We start from the raw sequence: 12,759 nt of genomic DNA, 5'->3' as shown, positions 1-12,759 counted from the left end.
TCTGACTTCCTATACGCCATAAGCCCCTTGAGATCTTCATATCTCAGTGGTTAGCAGGCAGTTGCCTACTGAGCAAATGGATGAGTAGTGCTAACCTAGCTTTAAAAAAAACTCTGAATAATGTTGTAAGCAATAGACATCCTGTGGGAAAACAAAAAGAATTGAATTTCAGGTCTAAACCAGACCTGTTGACATCCTAATTGCCAGTTTTCGAAAGACAGCACATAGATAGTCCCCTAGAACTGTGCATCTTTTCATTTTCAACACATGTAGGAAGGACTAGAAATAAAGAACCAAAAAAGAAGTAAGATAAACCTTGTGTGTCAAATGAATGAAAAAGCCTCTTTGTGTATCCACCAACAGAAAACCAGATGACCAACTCAAATGACAGAGTTCAGAATGTTAGTAGTGCCAACAGTAGAAACAAATGAACTTTGAGAAACCTTCTGTAGGTACTATTTCCATCTAATTGAAAACAAAATGCAGCATGTTGGATTTTTAAGTAGACATCTAAGAAAGGTTCTGTTTATCATTATAGTTGATGCTAGTCATTCATTATCAACAGTTCTCAAATCTCCTTAGTTAATGCCATGGACTCTTCTGACTTGAGTAAAATCAGAGTGATGTAATCAGTGCAGACCCAGGAAGTGAGAGAGATGATTAGGTGCTTGATTTGTTAAATTACTCTCTCCCCTTTTTTAGAGCACTAACCTGATGAGCAAAGTACTGATGTGTCTGCCCCCATGTACTTGGCTGGAATTTAGAGCAAATTAACAACCAGGTACAGTGATACCTTGGTTTACAAACTTAATTCTCTCCATGATTCCAGTTGCAAACTGAATTGGACGAGAACCAAATCAAATTCAATGGTTGGGTTCAATGTTGACCTTATGGGAAAATTTGGTTCAGTTCTTGTCCAATTTGGTTTGTGACCAGAATCATGGGGAAAATGAGGTCCATGAGCGAAGGTGCCTCTTTAATCTCTTCTTTCTTGTTCTGAGTCCTCCACTGAGCCCCCTTCACAGTACCTCCCAGATAGGCCTCACGTGCATTTGCTCCCTTCTCTGTCCCACCGCCAACCCCCAAGTCCAAGCTACCACTTTTTCTCCTAGCTCCCTGCAGGTCTCTTTGTATGTTCTTTGGTTCTTTTTATGCCACAGAGATCATTTCAGCATATAAAAATGATCATGTCATTTTTCTTCTGCCAGACATTTTCAGGAGCTTCCCAATGCCCATGTGGGAAAGGTCTAGGTCCTTAGTCTGTCCTGTGAGGTGCTGCATGGCTTCCCTCATTATTTCTCCCCTGGATTTGTTTTGTATCACAGATTTGCTCCTCAAGCTTTCTGGGCCAGCCCTTCTGGCCTTCTGGAACGTAGCAGCTTCCTTCCTGCCTCAGGACCTTTGTTCATGCCATCTCTTCTGCTGGGAACAGGTTCCTCCCACCTGGGTTCAGACATCTCCTCCTCTAGGAGGTCAGCTCTTGGCCGGTTAGTTAGACCTTGGTACCTGACCGCTCTGAAACTCATTGAATTTCATACCCCATGCATTTTGGTGTGAAAATTTTGTCCCAGTACTCATAACTTGTTTGGTCTCAACACTGGTTTGGTCCTCAGCTTGCAAGCTAGAACTTACTGGTGCCAGTTGCCTCGTAGCTCAACTACCCTTTCCAGCCAATACAGTTGGTTTGGTACTTGTTTATGGGATTCATCCCACCTCCCAGAACCAATTAACAAGCACCAAAGTACCGCCATACTTCAGTGTTTCCTTCCATGTCTTCCCGATGGAATTACCATGGGGAACTTTGCATTTATTTGTCCAAGTATGTATTTAGCATCTGTCTCCACCAGGCTTTGTCTCAGTGACACCAGCAGTGTGCGTGCTGTTGGCTCGTCATCACACACTTGCCATTAGCATGGTCCTTGGCACATGTAGGCCCTCAAATATGGTTGTTGAGTCAATAATAGGAGCCGTGGCAGGGTATCTGTGCAAGCCTCTCAGCCCTCTGCAGAGCACCGACCATGCTGTGCAGTTGGTTCTAACCCAAGGTGGGCCTGTGCCCCCAGAAGTTAACTAAAAGTCACCTCCTCAGTGGGGCAGAGGCAGCACCTTGGGCACAGCAAGATAGACATGCACTCCGCTTTCCACAGTGCTTTCTGCCGGAGCTCCTCTCATTTCACAGTTACAAGCAATAGACCATGAAGTGTGGTGGCTGCTGTTGTTTCTTGTTATGGAGTTGCAGCTGTTGCCATTATGTGAGTTGTTTTCTTCCTGCTCAGTGAGAATCTGGAGCTGCTCATTTCTGAGGCCTGCTAGAGAAGGTTCAGATGCCGAGCAGGATGATTGGCTCTGTACCTATGCACATGTGCGCGTGCGCGCACGCGCGCGCGCACACACACACACACACACACACACAGGAGAAGGGCCTGTTAGAGCAGAATAAAATGTTCCTTCTTTCATGTTGAGCAAAGCAGGTTTGATGAGGTTGTTTGGAGAGGCCCTGGGTTGTGACCTTCAAGGAGCTGTGCTGGAGGAGGAAGGACAGTGGCCCAGTAGGGAAATTCTTCAGGGAAAGGCATGCCAGGTTAAGTACACTTCTTAACGGGGTGCAGGCCCCAGCTGGCCACTGGAGGAGAATTATCTCAGAAGTTGCCAGGGTCTGTGGCCCTCCCAGGGGCTGCAGTAGGGAGCACAGTATGCTGTGCATCAGACTGTTAGGATTTTGTGGTCGTAGGCCAGGCAGTGAGGGGAGGGCTGTTGGACAAAGGCTCCTTACGGGACTATAATGACAAAAAAAGGTTGGGGGAAGGAAGTTGGTCAGAAGGCAGAAACTGGTAGCGTACTGGGAGGAGAGGGCCAGGAAGAGACTAGAGGTGGTGGTGGTGCCACTCCAGGAGCAGCCAGATGGAAGCTAAGGAAATTGGAAGTGAAAAAGCAAGAGGTGACCTGGAGGCCACAGTGCTGTCCTTGCCAAAGCTTTGCTGTCATCCTGGGGAGGATTAGGAAGGGGAAGTTGGCCTGGCCAGGGACAGGGCTTGGGAGGGCACAGGCTGCCTTTAGTCTTTAGTGCTCAGCACCCAGAAATGGGGTCTCAGAAGCAGATAAAGCTTCTCTGCCTAAGTCCCTTGTGCTCAGTATGACCCACACTGTTTCTCAGCTAAGCCCACAAACATTTGGTGTAAAGCATCTGTTGTGGAAGATCAGGGAAGCTATGATGCATCCAAAGCTCTTGACTGGCAAGAGGAGGATTCTAGCTCTGTGAGGGTCACATGCCTGCTCCTGGTTTCCTCTCATCTTTATGAGAAAGATCGAGACGCTTATGCTCAGGACACTAGGACTCTTTTCTGTTGTAGGGTTTTTCCCATCAGTATTTATTGGACACCTGCTGTGTTCCAGACTACTGTGTTAGTGCCATATTGGGTTCTTTGGGACCCAAGAAAATGATGATGATCCCTAGAAAGCCACTGCTAGAGGTGAAAGGATGAATTTAGTATAGTGAGGAAATGGACAAGAGTGGCAGAAATCCACCCACAGTGGAGGGGAAGACTGCTTCACTGGAGAAAGGACACCTGGGCTCCAGCACCAGCTCCATCTAGTTGCCTGTGTATCCTTGGTCAGAGTGTTTCACCTTCCTAGTCTCTGCCTCCCCCTCTATGTGCCATGACGCTGCCCGTAGGTATGACCGTGATTAAGAGAAGCCCAATGATTGCCCTCCAGCTTCTCCCTCCTCAGCACCAGGCTGTTGGCACCTCTGAGCCTGCTGCTGCGGGCTTCCAGCCCTTGTACTATTTTGTCCTCTCCTGTGGCAGTGAGGTCTGAAATGAAGAAGTATGAGGTGTGAGGGAAATGAAAACACAAAGCTATAGCTCGGCAAAAGGCTCCGCAGGAATGGAGGCTGCCAAGAGAAGTGAGCGTGTAGAGTCCAGCTTTGCAGATCCGTGAACTAGGCCTTGTATCCAACTCTCTGCTTTCCACCGAACCTTGTGCTTAGCCAGAAATCACTGCAACCTACCTAATGGGTAGGTTGTCTAATGCCTACCCCATTAGGCACCTACCTGATGGAATAATTCAGTGATCTGACCTGTGACAGCTGCACCATTGCATCTGCAACACAGGAAGCAGTCTGAACCTTGGCCTTGACAGCTAACTGAAAAAGTAGAATTTAAACACTGGTCATTGCTCCCACTAAAATGTTGTCTCTGGAGAACCCAAGAAGGTCAGAAACTCAGCACCACTTAGAATGTAACTGATAAATTTGTTTCAGGGACCTGAAGGACTCACCCCAACATGGGGGCCTAGGGAGAGAAACAGCCCTGAGCTGAGTTCCCTTGGCAGGCCTGCCCCTGAGCACCCCTTCACGCTCTGGGGAAGGAACCTGGTCCAGATCAGCCTTGCTGCCTCTTCATACCAGTCTCCTCCTCATTTAGCATGGATGGTTGGGTCCCTTTTATTTTTCCCTTCAAAAACACTTTCAGCAGTTTTCTGGTTATAAAATATTAAGTGTTGTAATTAAAATAAAACAATTCAATAAAAGTACTAAAAATCTCTATCGCCTATTCCTGCTATCTCAAGAAAAATGAAGATTAAAATTTTGATTAAGTTAGTGCACCTGTACTCTGGGAGGCTAAGGCAGGAGGCTTGCAAGTTTTACCCAACCTAGGGCAATTTGGTGACTTGCTGAGACCTTATCTCAAAAAAAAAAAAAAAGAAAAAGGCTGGAATGTAGCTCAGTGCAAAGACATTGGGTTCAATCCCCAGTACCACACACAACAATTATTATATCTAATAGAACTATTCTCTGTGTGCACAGATGCAAGTTTTATTTTTGTTTGAATGAAAGTGGAATTGTACTGTGCATAGTGTTTGTAATATATCACTCAGACTTCCCTGTGTCAATAAATATCAGTCTGTACTGCTGTAACGGAAATTCCATTTTTTAGATATGTACTGTATGATTTTAGCTGTACCTTGTTTGTGGGCATGTGGTCTACTCCATGTTTACTATATTAACATAATCCTGGAGATGATCTTCATATACATAGGATATAAACATACATATGTATATATATATATATATTTGCATACTTGGTTAATTTTTCTTCTTTGATATAAATTATAAAAGAAATTAGAAGAAGGAATATGTGCGGTATTATAAGAAGTAAAATTGTGATGCCTACTTATTGCCAAATTATCTTCCAAACAATAGAACCATTAGACACACAGCAGTACAGGCAAGAGCCCTTTGTTTCTATGCACTGGCAGCACTGGATCCCGGTGCATTGGGTAAAGCTGCCTGGCAGCATCACAGGATTTCCTCCCCTCCTTGATTGCAGTTCTCACTCTCATTCATTAGTTCTGGAAAATGACAACTCCCGGAGGCACCTGGGGAAGGAGGCCCTGTGAGGAAAGAGAGGCGGGAGGAGAGCCCTCCAGGGTTGTGGATACTGTTTACTCCCTCTGCCTGGAACATGAGAGCTGGGAAGAAGGGGATTCTGTCTTAGACTAGCTGAGCTTTACCAAGAGCCTGCTCAGTGCCAGGAGGTGATCTGGGATTAACTCATCAGTGTTATCGAGCAGATAGGAAATCTCCATTAATGGAAAGAATAGCAGGACAGTCTTAGAGGAGGTATTGCGGGGGGGTGGGGGGGGTGCAGTACAGGGCTTATTAAAAGCTGCTACAGAAGATGTGAATGAACTGGAGCCACAAACCTCAAAACAACTGTCAGTGTTCTTATAGGAAACATCCCCACCCCACTGCCCAAGCAAAAACTGTTTGCCATCCACCAGCACTCACCTGGCCTGTCCAGGGCAGGAGCAGGTGCCCGCCCTCAGGAAAAGGAAATGGAACTGTGAGGAAGGGGTTGGAAGGAAACTGGAAATGCAGAAACAAGATTAAGAGTCTGTGATAGCGACAGCAACGAGATGAATTGTGTTGGAAAAACAAGATCCTCTCCCAAATGAAAAGGGAAAAAGAACATGCAGAGGGGCGAGATGGTTGTTCAGTGTGATTGAGAAAACTGCTCACTGTGAACAGAAGTGAGAATGAAGCAGACAGAGCAAACACTGAAGACAAGACGGAGTCTTCAGGCCAGAAGGCCAGGTCTTTGGGGCATGCAGGGTTTGGAGGAAGGAATCACTGGGGGACCTTTTGCTGGAGCATAGATCCCATTACACGTTGGAGTCTGTGTCGTCATTACGCAGAGAACTCTGGCTCTTGATTTGCTGGGTCATACAAACTGGTGGACTACAGAGGATCTCACCAAAATATCTACATGGCTGCCTTGTAGCAGGGAAGTTGGGCTCTAGAATTTCTTTTCCATAAAAAATAGGCCTCCTCCTGAACTAGTTATTGCATTTTGCTGGATCTGGGGAGTGGGGAAATGTGATAGTCTGGTTTCATCAACTTTGCTCCTTTGTGATCAAGGTTTCCTCTAAGGGTGGGTGGTATCAGGGACAGATAGTGGGAAGAAGTGTCCCCGTCCAAATAAATTTCTTCAACCTGGCTTCTCAAGTTTCTAGTTTTTCTTTCTTTTTTTTTCTTTTACCTCAATACTAGGGATTAAGCCCAAGGTCTCACAAATGCTAATAGGCAAGCACTCTACCAGTGAGCTGTATTCTCGGCCATTTTTTAAAATTTCTTTCTAATACACGGTCTCACTAAATTGCCAGGCTGCCCTCAAACTTGTGATCCTCCTGCCTTAGGCTGTTAAACAGTTGGGATTATATGCATACACTACTATGCCTGATGCTTAAGCTTTTCTTTGTTTTTCTCTTCTATTTCTTTCTTCTTTTTTTCTTTCAAGGCCCTGTGTTTTGCCTGTTTGAAAGAAAATCTATGCATCCTTTTTTATGACTATAAATTTTAATTTCCAGGAACAAAATGCATTTGAATTTGTATCTCTGTAGACTTGATTAATTTACTGTTTTTGTCTGTTAAATATAATTAATCAGTAAATGAATAGCAGATTTAAAAAATGTTGTTCTTCTCCATTGTTGCTAATGTATGAAGTATAATTAAAACAAATAACCACAGAATCACTTGCCTTTAGTGATAACATCTATAAATGTGTGACATTTTAACAGTTTAAAAGCTTCATTAGACATTCTCTTATACATGGAGCCCATTTTCTGGGAAGTATTTTTTAATAAATTTTGCTTATCTTTCTTAAGACCTTAATAGTAATATGTAAAATAACTCCATGATGGTGATTCTTGTTTTTTCTTTATAATTACAGACATATCAAGTGGATTTGAAGCCCAATGGATCAGAAATAATGGTGACAAATGAAAACAAAAGGGAATATATTGAGTATGTATACTCATATTTACAACTTTCTCTTTTAATAAATTGAACAACACATTGGGTTGGGATCCCTTGCCAGGATAGCTCATGTGCACTATGTATGGCCAGGTTTGCATGGGCCAGTTTTCAGTAATGTAAGTTCTTTTTTGGCCTGGGCTAATGGGAAGTTGAATGTGGGCTGGTAAGTTTGCATTATATCATGACGTCTGTGAGCTTCCCTCAAAAGGAATGGAGCAAGGAAAAGGTGTATGTGGTTGAGTGACATGGCAGGTACTCTTTTAGAGTATGTGGACATCTCATTTCGACTTTAAATTGTAACAGTGTAACACATTGTCAAAGACCAGTGGGATAAAATTAAGAACTACCATAGGCAAAGTATTTTCCCTCTCTCCTGACTGCTTCTTCATAGTAAAAACCTAGGAAAAGAGTTAAAACAGATAGAATTTTGCATGTGCAAATAGAATGAATTATTTCTGATGTTTGCGAATTTTCATAATCCAATCTCAGCCTCATTTGTTGGAAGAAAATGTTGAGTGCTTTCAGAAATCTAGCTCTTAAGTAATCCTGGGATTTTTATAGCAGGCAGAAGATCTTTCTTGCTTGGGTACATTACATTTTTATCTTTGATATGTCTGTATGATGCAGACACATAGTTCTGAGTTCTTCCAAGGCTGGCCACGTTTGCCTTTGCTAGCCTCCCCCTTGTGCAGGCATGAAGAAAGTGCTGCAGGGTTTGGTTGTAGGGTCCGAGTTTCTGCATATCTTGTGGGTTATAGCAGTGACTTGAGCTTTCAGTACTCCATTTCTACAAGCAGTGTTTCCTTGTTTGAAATTGGTCAGAGGGCTTGAATGGAGAATTGGCTGAGAATCTCAGCATCTTTTAGTGTGATCGGCAAGGAAGACATATCCTTCCTAATTAGGAAGAAATGGAGAGTGGCATAATCTTAGAGACCCTGAGGAAGAGTGGAACTGTCATATAACAACCCTTCTCCACTCTCAAGTCAAAAGCTTGTTCATGCTTAATAAATAATCTGGAAGTAAGCTACTACAGTTCTTACCTGTCCACACTAATTGGAGTCCTTGTTCTGACCTTGAATAATTTTAGCAGATGATACCTGGGACACGATTGTCTTCGCTTGGAAAGCAGAATGGTGAATAGTTTCTTTAAAAAGCTGCAGCCAAGAATGACTAAGGTCTGAAGTCTGAGGAATCTGACGTGTGCTGTGCATCACTCTTTGCAGTTAATTGTTTTAGGGTTCACATTTGGTCTAGGCAGGGTTTCAGCTAGTTTCACTGAAAAAAGTAGAATTGAAATCTCCAGCTGCTCCTGGCCCCGTGTCCTCCTGTGGCGGTGGAGGAGTGGCAGTGGGCTGATGATTGCAGCCCAGACCCACAGAGCTGAAGTGGCTGAGCTGGTGTGCTGCAGGCTGCTCGTGGGGGCTTTGCTGTGCTGCCTGCCGCCTCTGACATGAGAGCCCTCTATGAGGATGAAACCTTCGTCGATCTGCCTTGCAGTTGGTTCTGCTCTGTGCCAAACACTGTCACAGGGAAAATGGTTTCAGTGAATTTCAGTTACTTTTAGAGTCTTAACCATTCATCATCCAAGTTTTGGTATTAAAACATTAGTGTACATGATACTCAGCATACTAGGAACTGTCTTTACAAACACTTGCACATAGTTATACATACATATGGGTGTGGATGTGTGTCTTTGTACACACACACACACACACACCTGTGTACTCATACCCATGACTTTGCCCCTCTTCAAGTAGTTACATCTATAAAGCACTTTGATCGACTGAGGCTTGATGGGTGGGAGGGCCGGTTATGACATCATAGATATTCCACTGATTCTTGAAAGAATTCCTGAATCAACAGTGGGCGCACCACAGTAGCTCCCTCCCCTTTGGTACACGATTGCACTCTCTGCTTTTCCCTCCCTGAGGAGCAGCAGTCCCTACTCTGAACAAAGCAGTGAGCCCTGGTGACAGTGGGGGTGGTTAAGCATGTTCCCTTTTCTCCTGCAGCTTAGTCATCCAGTGGAGGTTTGTGAACAGGGTCCAGAAGCAAATGAATGCCTTCTTGGAGGTGAGTGCTGCTGGCGGGGTCTCCGCCATGCATCTCAAGCCCTGGGTTGAGGAGAGCTCGCTGGTCTCCTGTGGGTGATGTGCTGGAGCTGACCACTCTCCGAGCCATGGGGGTGGGACCCACAGAGGAAGCCACCACTACCCAGCTCACACTGTTGACTTGCCTGAGGGACAAGAGTGTTCAATAGTGCACCGTTGCCATTTTTTTCTTTTTTTGTGTGTTCTGTTTTTTGCTTCTCTTATATTTTAATTTGTCTAAACTGTGTTTGAAGCGGACTTTTTAAATACTCGATCTAGAGCTGTCATCTTGGAGTTCCAGATGATGCCCAGAGAAGGCTGCCAGCTGCTGCAATGCCAGTGTCCGAGGGCTCGTGCTGAACATATAGAGGGTGGTTCCCATTAGGCCATCCCTCTGGGGACTCTGCCTGCCTCAGTGGCTGTGCTTTTTCTTCATGGCTGTCTTAAGATTCCCCACAGATTTTCTCTTGTAGAACTACATGGAAATCACATTTTTGTCAGCTGGGCTTTGGTATTACACCTGGCCATCTGTGCCAGCTTCCACCCTGGGAAGACAAGGGGTCACTACTGGGCATGCTCCCAGGCCCCTTCCAACCCTGGTCCCTAGCAAAGGGTAAAGGCTCATCATTTTAAAAAGTGTTTCATGCTGAACAGAAGTGAAATCCTTTTAACTCTGATAATGAGTTAAAAGATAACAGGAAAAAGCCTCAAGTCCACACTATTAATTTCCAGTAAACTGATGGAGAGCTCCCGTTTGGCAACACTCTTGAGCTCAGTTGTGTACACAGGATGAAAAAAGCATTCCAGGCAGAATGCTTAAAAAATTCAGGGTCCTAGGAAGGTGAAGTATAAGGCTTGAGTGGACAAGGGCCCTTTCATACTTTATTTAGATAAGAAACCCCAGAGAGCAGATTCCTTGGCCCCACCCCTAGCAGCCCTGGCTTTGAGGAATCTGGCCTCAGCACAGCAGCCTTGGGAGTCTCATCCTGGAGCCTTGCACTGGCTGGTCACAGCCCAGGAACGGAAGCTGGGTTTGCCACACTCCGTCTCCTCTGCACTACATCACACCTCCTCCTTTTGTGCCTCATCCCCAGGCCTTCAAGGAGTTATTTTTAAACGTGTCTCCAGCACATCTGTGGTCTGTGCATTTTTAGGACGCAGTGACTCACAATAGTGTGTCATAAAGGACTTTCTGAAACCACCTGCCCACAAGATTCATATTGTCATGAGGTTTCAAAAATTACTCAAGTTCCTGAACCATCTAGATTTTATAATTTTTCAAAACTTTTGTGTTTTGAGTGTAGTTTTTATTGGGGCTACAGTTATTTGATACTGTCAGTGATGTATAAATCATCAGTAAAGAGTATATTTTACCTGGCAAACCAATAAAGCTTATTTCTCGTGTAAAATTTGTGTTTTTTTGAGGAAAAATATGTTTAAGGTGATTTTTTTTATTTGTCCTTTCAGGGATTCACGGAACTGCTTCCTATTGATTTGATTAAAATTTTTGATGAAAATGAGCTAGAGGTTTGTATTATAAATTATTTTACGTAAAGTAGATTTTTTAAAAGTATCTCTCATTACTTTGCAAATGATATTTTAACATTCTGTGATCCATAATGTCCTACTGAGTAAGTTTAGGTGAATTATGTGTTTTATATGGGGTTTATTTTCTGATTTTGGAAGTAAGGAATAGCAGAAGTAGTCATCCCAAGATTCCCTGTACATTCAAGCCATTCAGTGAGCATGCCCACCAAGCCATGTTGGGTTCATAGCCCTGTGCATCAGGTGAGGAGAGCAGCTGCATCTAGTCGAGCAAAGGTTGTAGCAGTCCCCTGTTTGCAAGACCAGGCAGCCCAGGATCCTGCTCTACTCTACCTCCACCAGGACAAGCCAGTCGGGGACTTGGCCACAAGTGATTATAAGCACCTCCTAGAGGCTGTGAAATAGATGTCTTATTGAACTTGAAGTGGTTTATGTTGACTAAGGAAAAATATCAGAAGGCAACAAGGTAGCAGCAGAAGGTATGCTGCACCTCAGCTGCTTGGTATTGATGTGATGAATGATCGCAACATGAAAACCAAAGGAACACTCTTTGTCGTATCAGGAAAAACAGGAAAAGGAAGGAACCTGTGTCTGTTGACAAGCTGGTGACAGTACTTGGGCATTTGTCAAAGCCACATGCAGTGGACTATCTCTCAAAGACTGGGTTTCTGTACTTTCACCTTAAAGTGGGAACTTGGAGATAAATGATGTCATAGAAATCACACACTGTAAGCCCTCTGTTTTGCAGGTGGAGTCACTGAGGCAGAAAGAAAGGAGTGACCTCACAGGTTGACCCCGCAAGGTTTTAGCCAGTTAGGCCTAGAAACCCTGTTTTCAGGCTTTGAATGTAGTTCTGTTTTATTCCATTCCCTGAGTGGGAATATCATATTCATTTGTCCACTGGAAACCTTCTGTCCTGGAGAGTTATGTAATAAGAGGAAGCCTTAGATAAATAATTAAAGGAGCCCATTACTGCATTAGTACATGTCCATAGTCCACAGGTCTGTGTTAGAATGAGGTGTTGTCATCACCTGAACTGAACCATCTGGCAGAGATGAGTTCTTGCTGTCATAAATAGTAATTCCCTTGTGGGTAGAGAAAGTCTCTGATATTCAGAAGATCTCTCAGGGGAAACAAAGGTAACAGAGTGTAAGGACATCATGAACACTGCGCCTAGCTTCGGGGCTAGGAAGACGACTGATCCAGTGTCTATTTGTCTGTTTCCAATATGAAATGTCATGGCCTTGTCCAGAGGTTAGAATTAAATCACCCTCATTACCTATGACATTTCTGTGATCTGATGTGGCAGGAAATGTTTGGGACATATGTCCACAGTCATCGTCTTTCATGAATTGCTAGCTTAACTCCTTTGCAGAATGACAAAATGCTGGCTTTGAGGAAAACTAATTTCTCAGTGTGTGATTTCTCCAGCTTTCACATCCTACCTCATTTACATCTGGTAAATTTCCTTCATAGTTGCTGATGTGCGGCCTCGGTGACGTTGACGTGAACGACTGGAGACAGCATTCTATTTACAAGAATGGCTACTGCCCGAATCACCCTGTCATTCAGTGGTTCTGGAAGGTAACTCCAGCACCTCCTCCAACTTCAGTCTCCCCCACCCCAAGTCAGGGCCAGGGCTCTACAGTGCCTTCATCTGCCTTGCTCTAGGACTAATGCTGGAAATTGGGGTCTTTTCTACTCAGACTATGGGAGATGGAGGGAGAAACGGAGCCTCTGCAGTTTTCTTTAACTGCATTGCCCAGTGAGAGTTGAATAAGGCTAACCCGAACACAAGTGCTTGGT

At 44.2% G+C, this 12,759-nt stretch overlaps 1 protein-coding gene across 31 annotated transcripts in view; it reads left to right on the top strand.

Annotated features, from left to right (window-relative positions):
* Nedd4l (NEDD4 like E3 ubiquitin protein ligase) overlaps positions 1-12,759 on the top strand; it is a 353,886-nt gene that overhangs the window by 329,978 nt on the left and 11,149 nt on the right. For all 31 annotated transcript variants that reach the window (XM_004858402.4, XM_087189046.1, XM_004858400.4 and 28 more), the window contains 4 exons: positions 7,233-7,306; positions 9,331-9,391; positions 10,876-10,935; positions 12,430-12,537. In XM_004858402.4, coding sequence (XP_004858459.1) covers positions 7,233-7,306; positions 9,331-9,391; positions 10,876-10,935; positions 12,430-12,537 — 303 coding nt within the window. The remainder of the gene's footprint in view (positions 1-7,232; positions 7,307-9,330; positions 9,392-10,875; positions 10,936-12,429; positions 12,538-12,759) is intronic.

Source organism: Heterocephalus glaber, unplaced genomic scaffold (assembly GCF_053883595.1).
Source record: "Heterocephalus glaber isolate CG9 unplaced genomic scaffold, H.glaber_assembly_v1.0 deba00000331, whole genome shotgun sequence".
Lineage (NCBI taxonomy): Eukaryota > Metazoa > Chordata > Mammalia > Rodentia > Bathyergidae > Heterocephalus > Heterocephalus glaber.
This window is presented reverse-complemented; position numbering and strand designations above follow the sequence as displayed.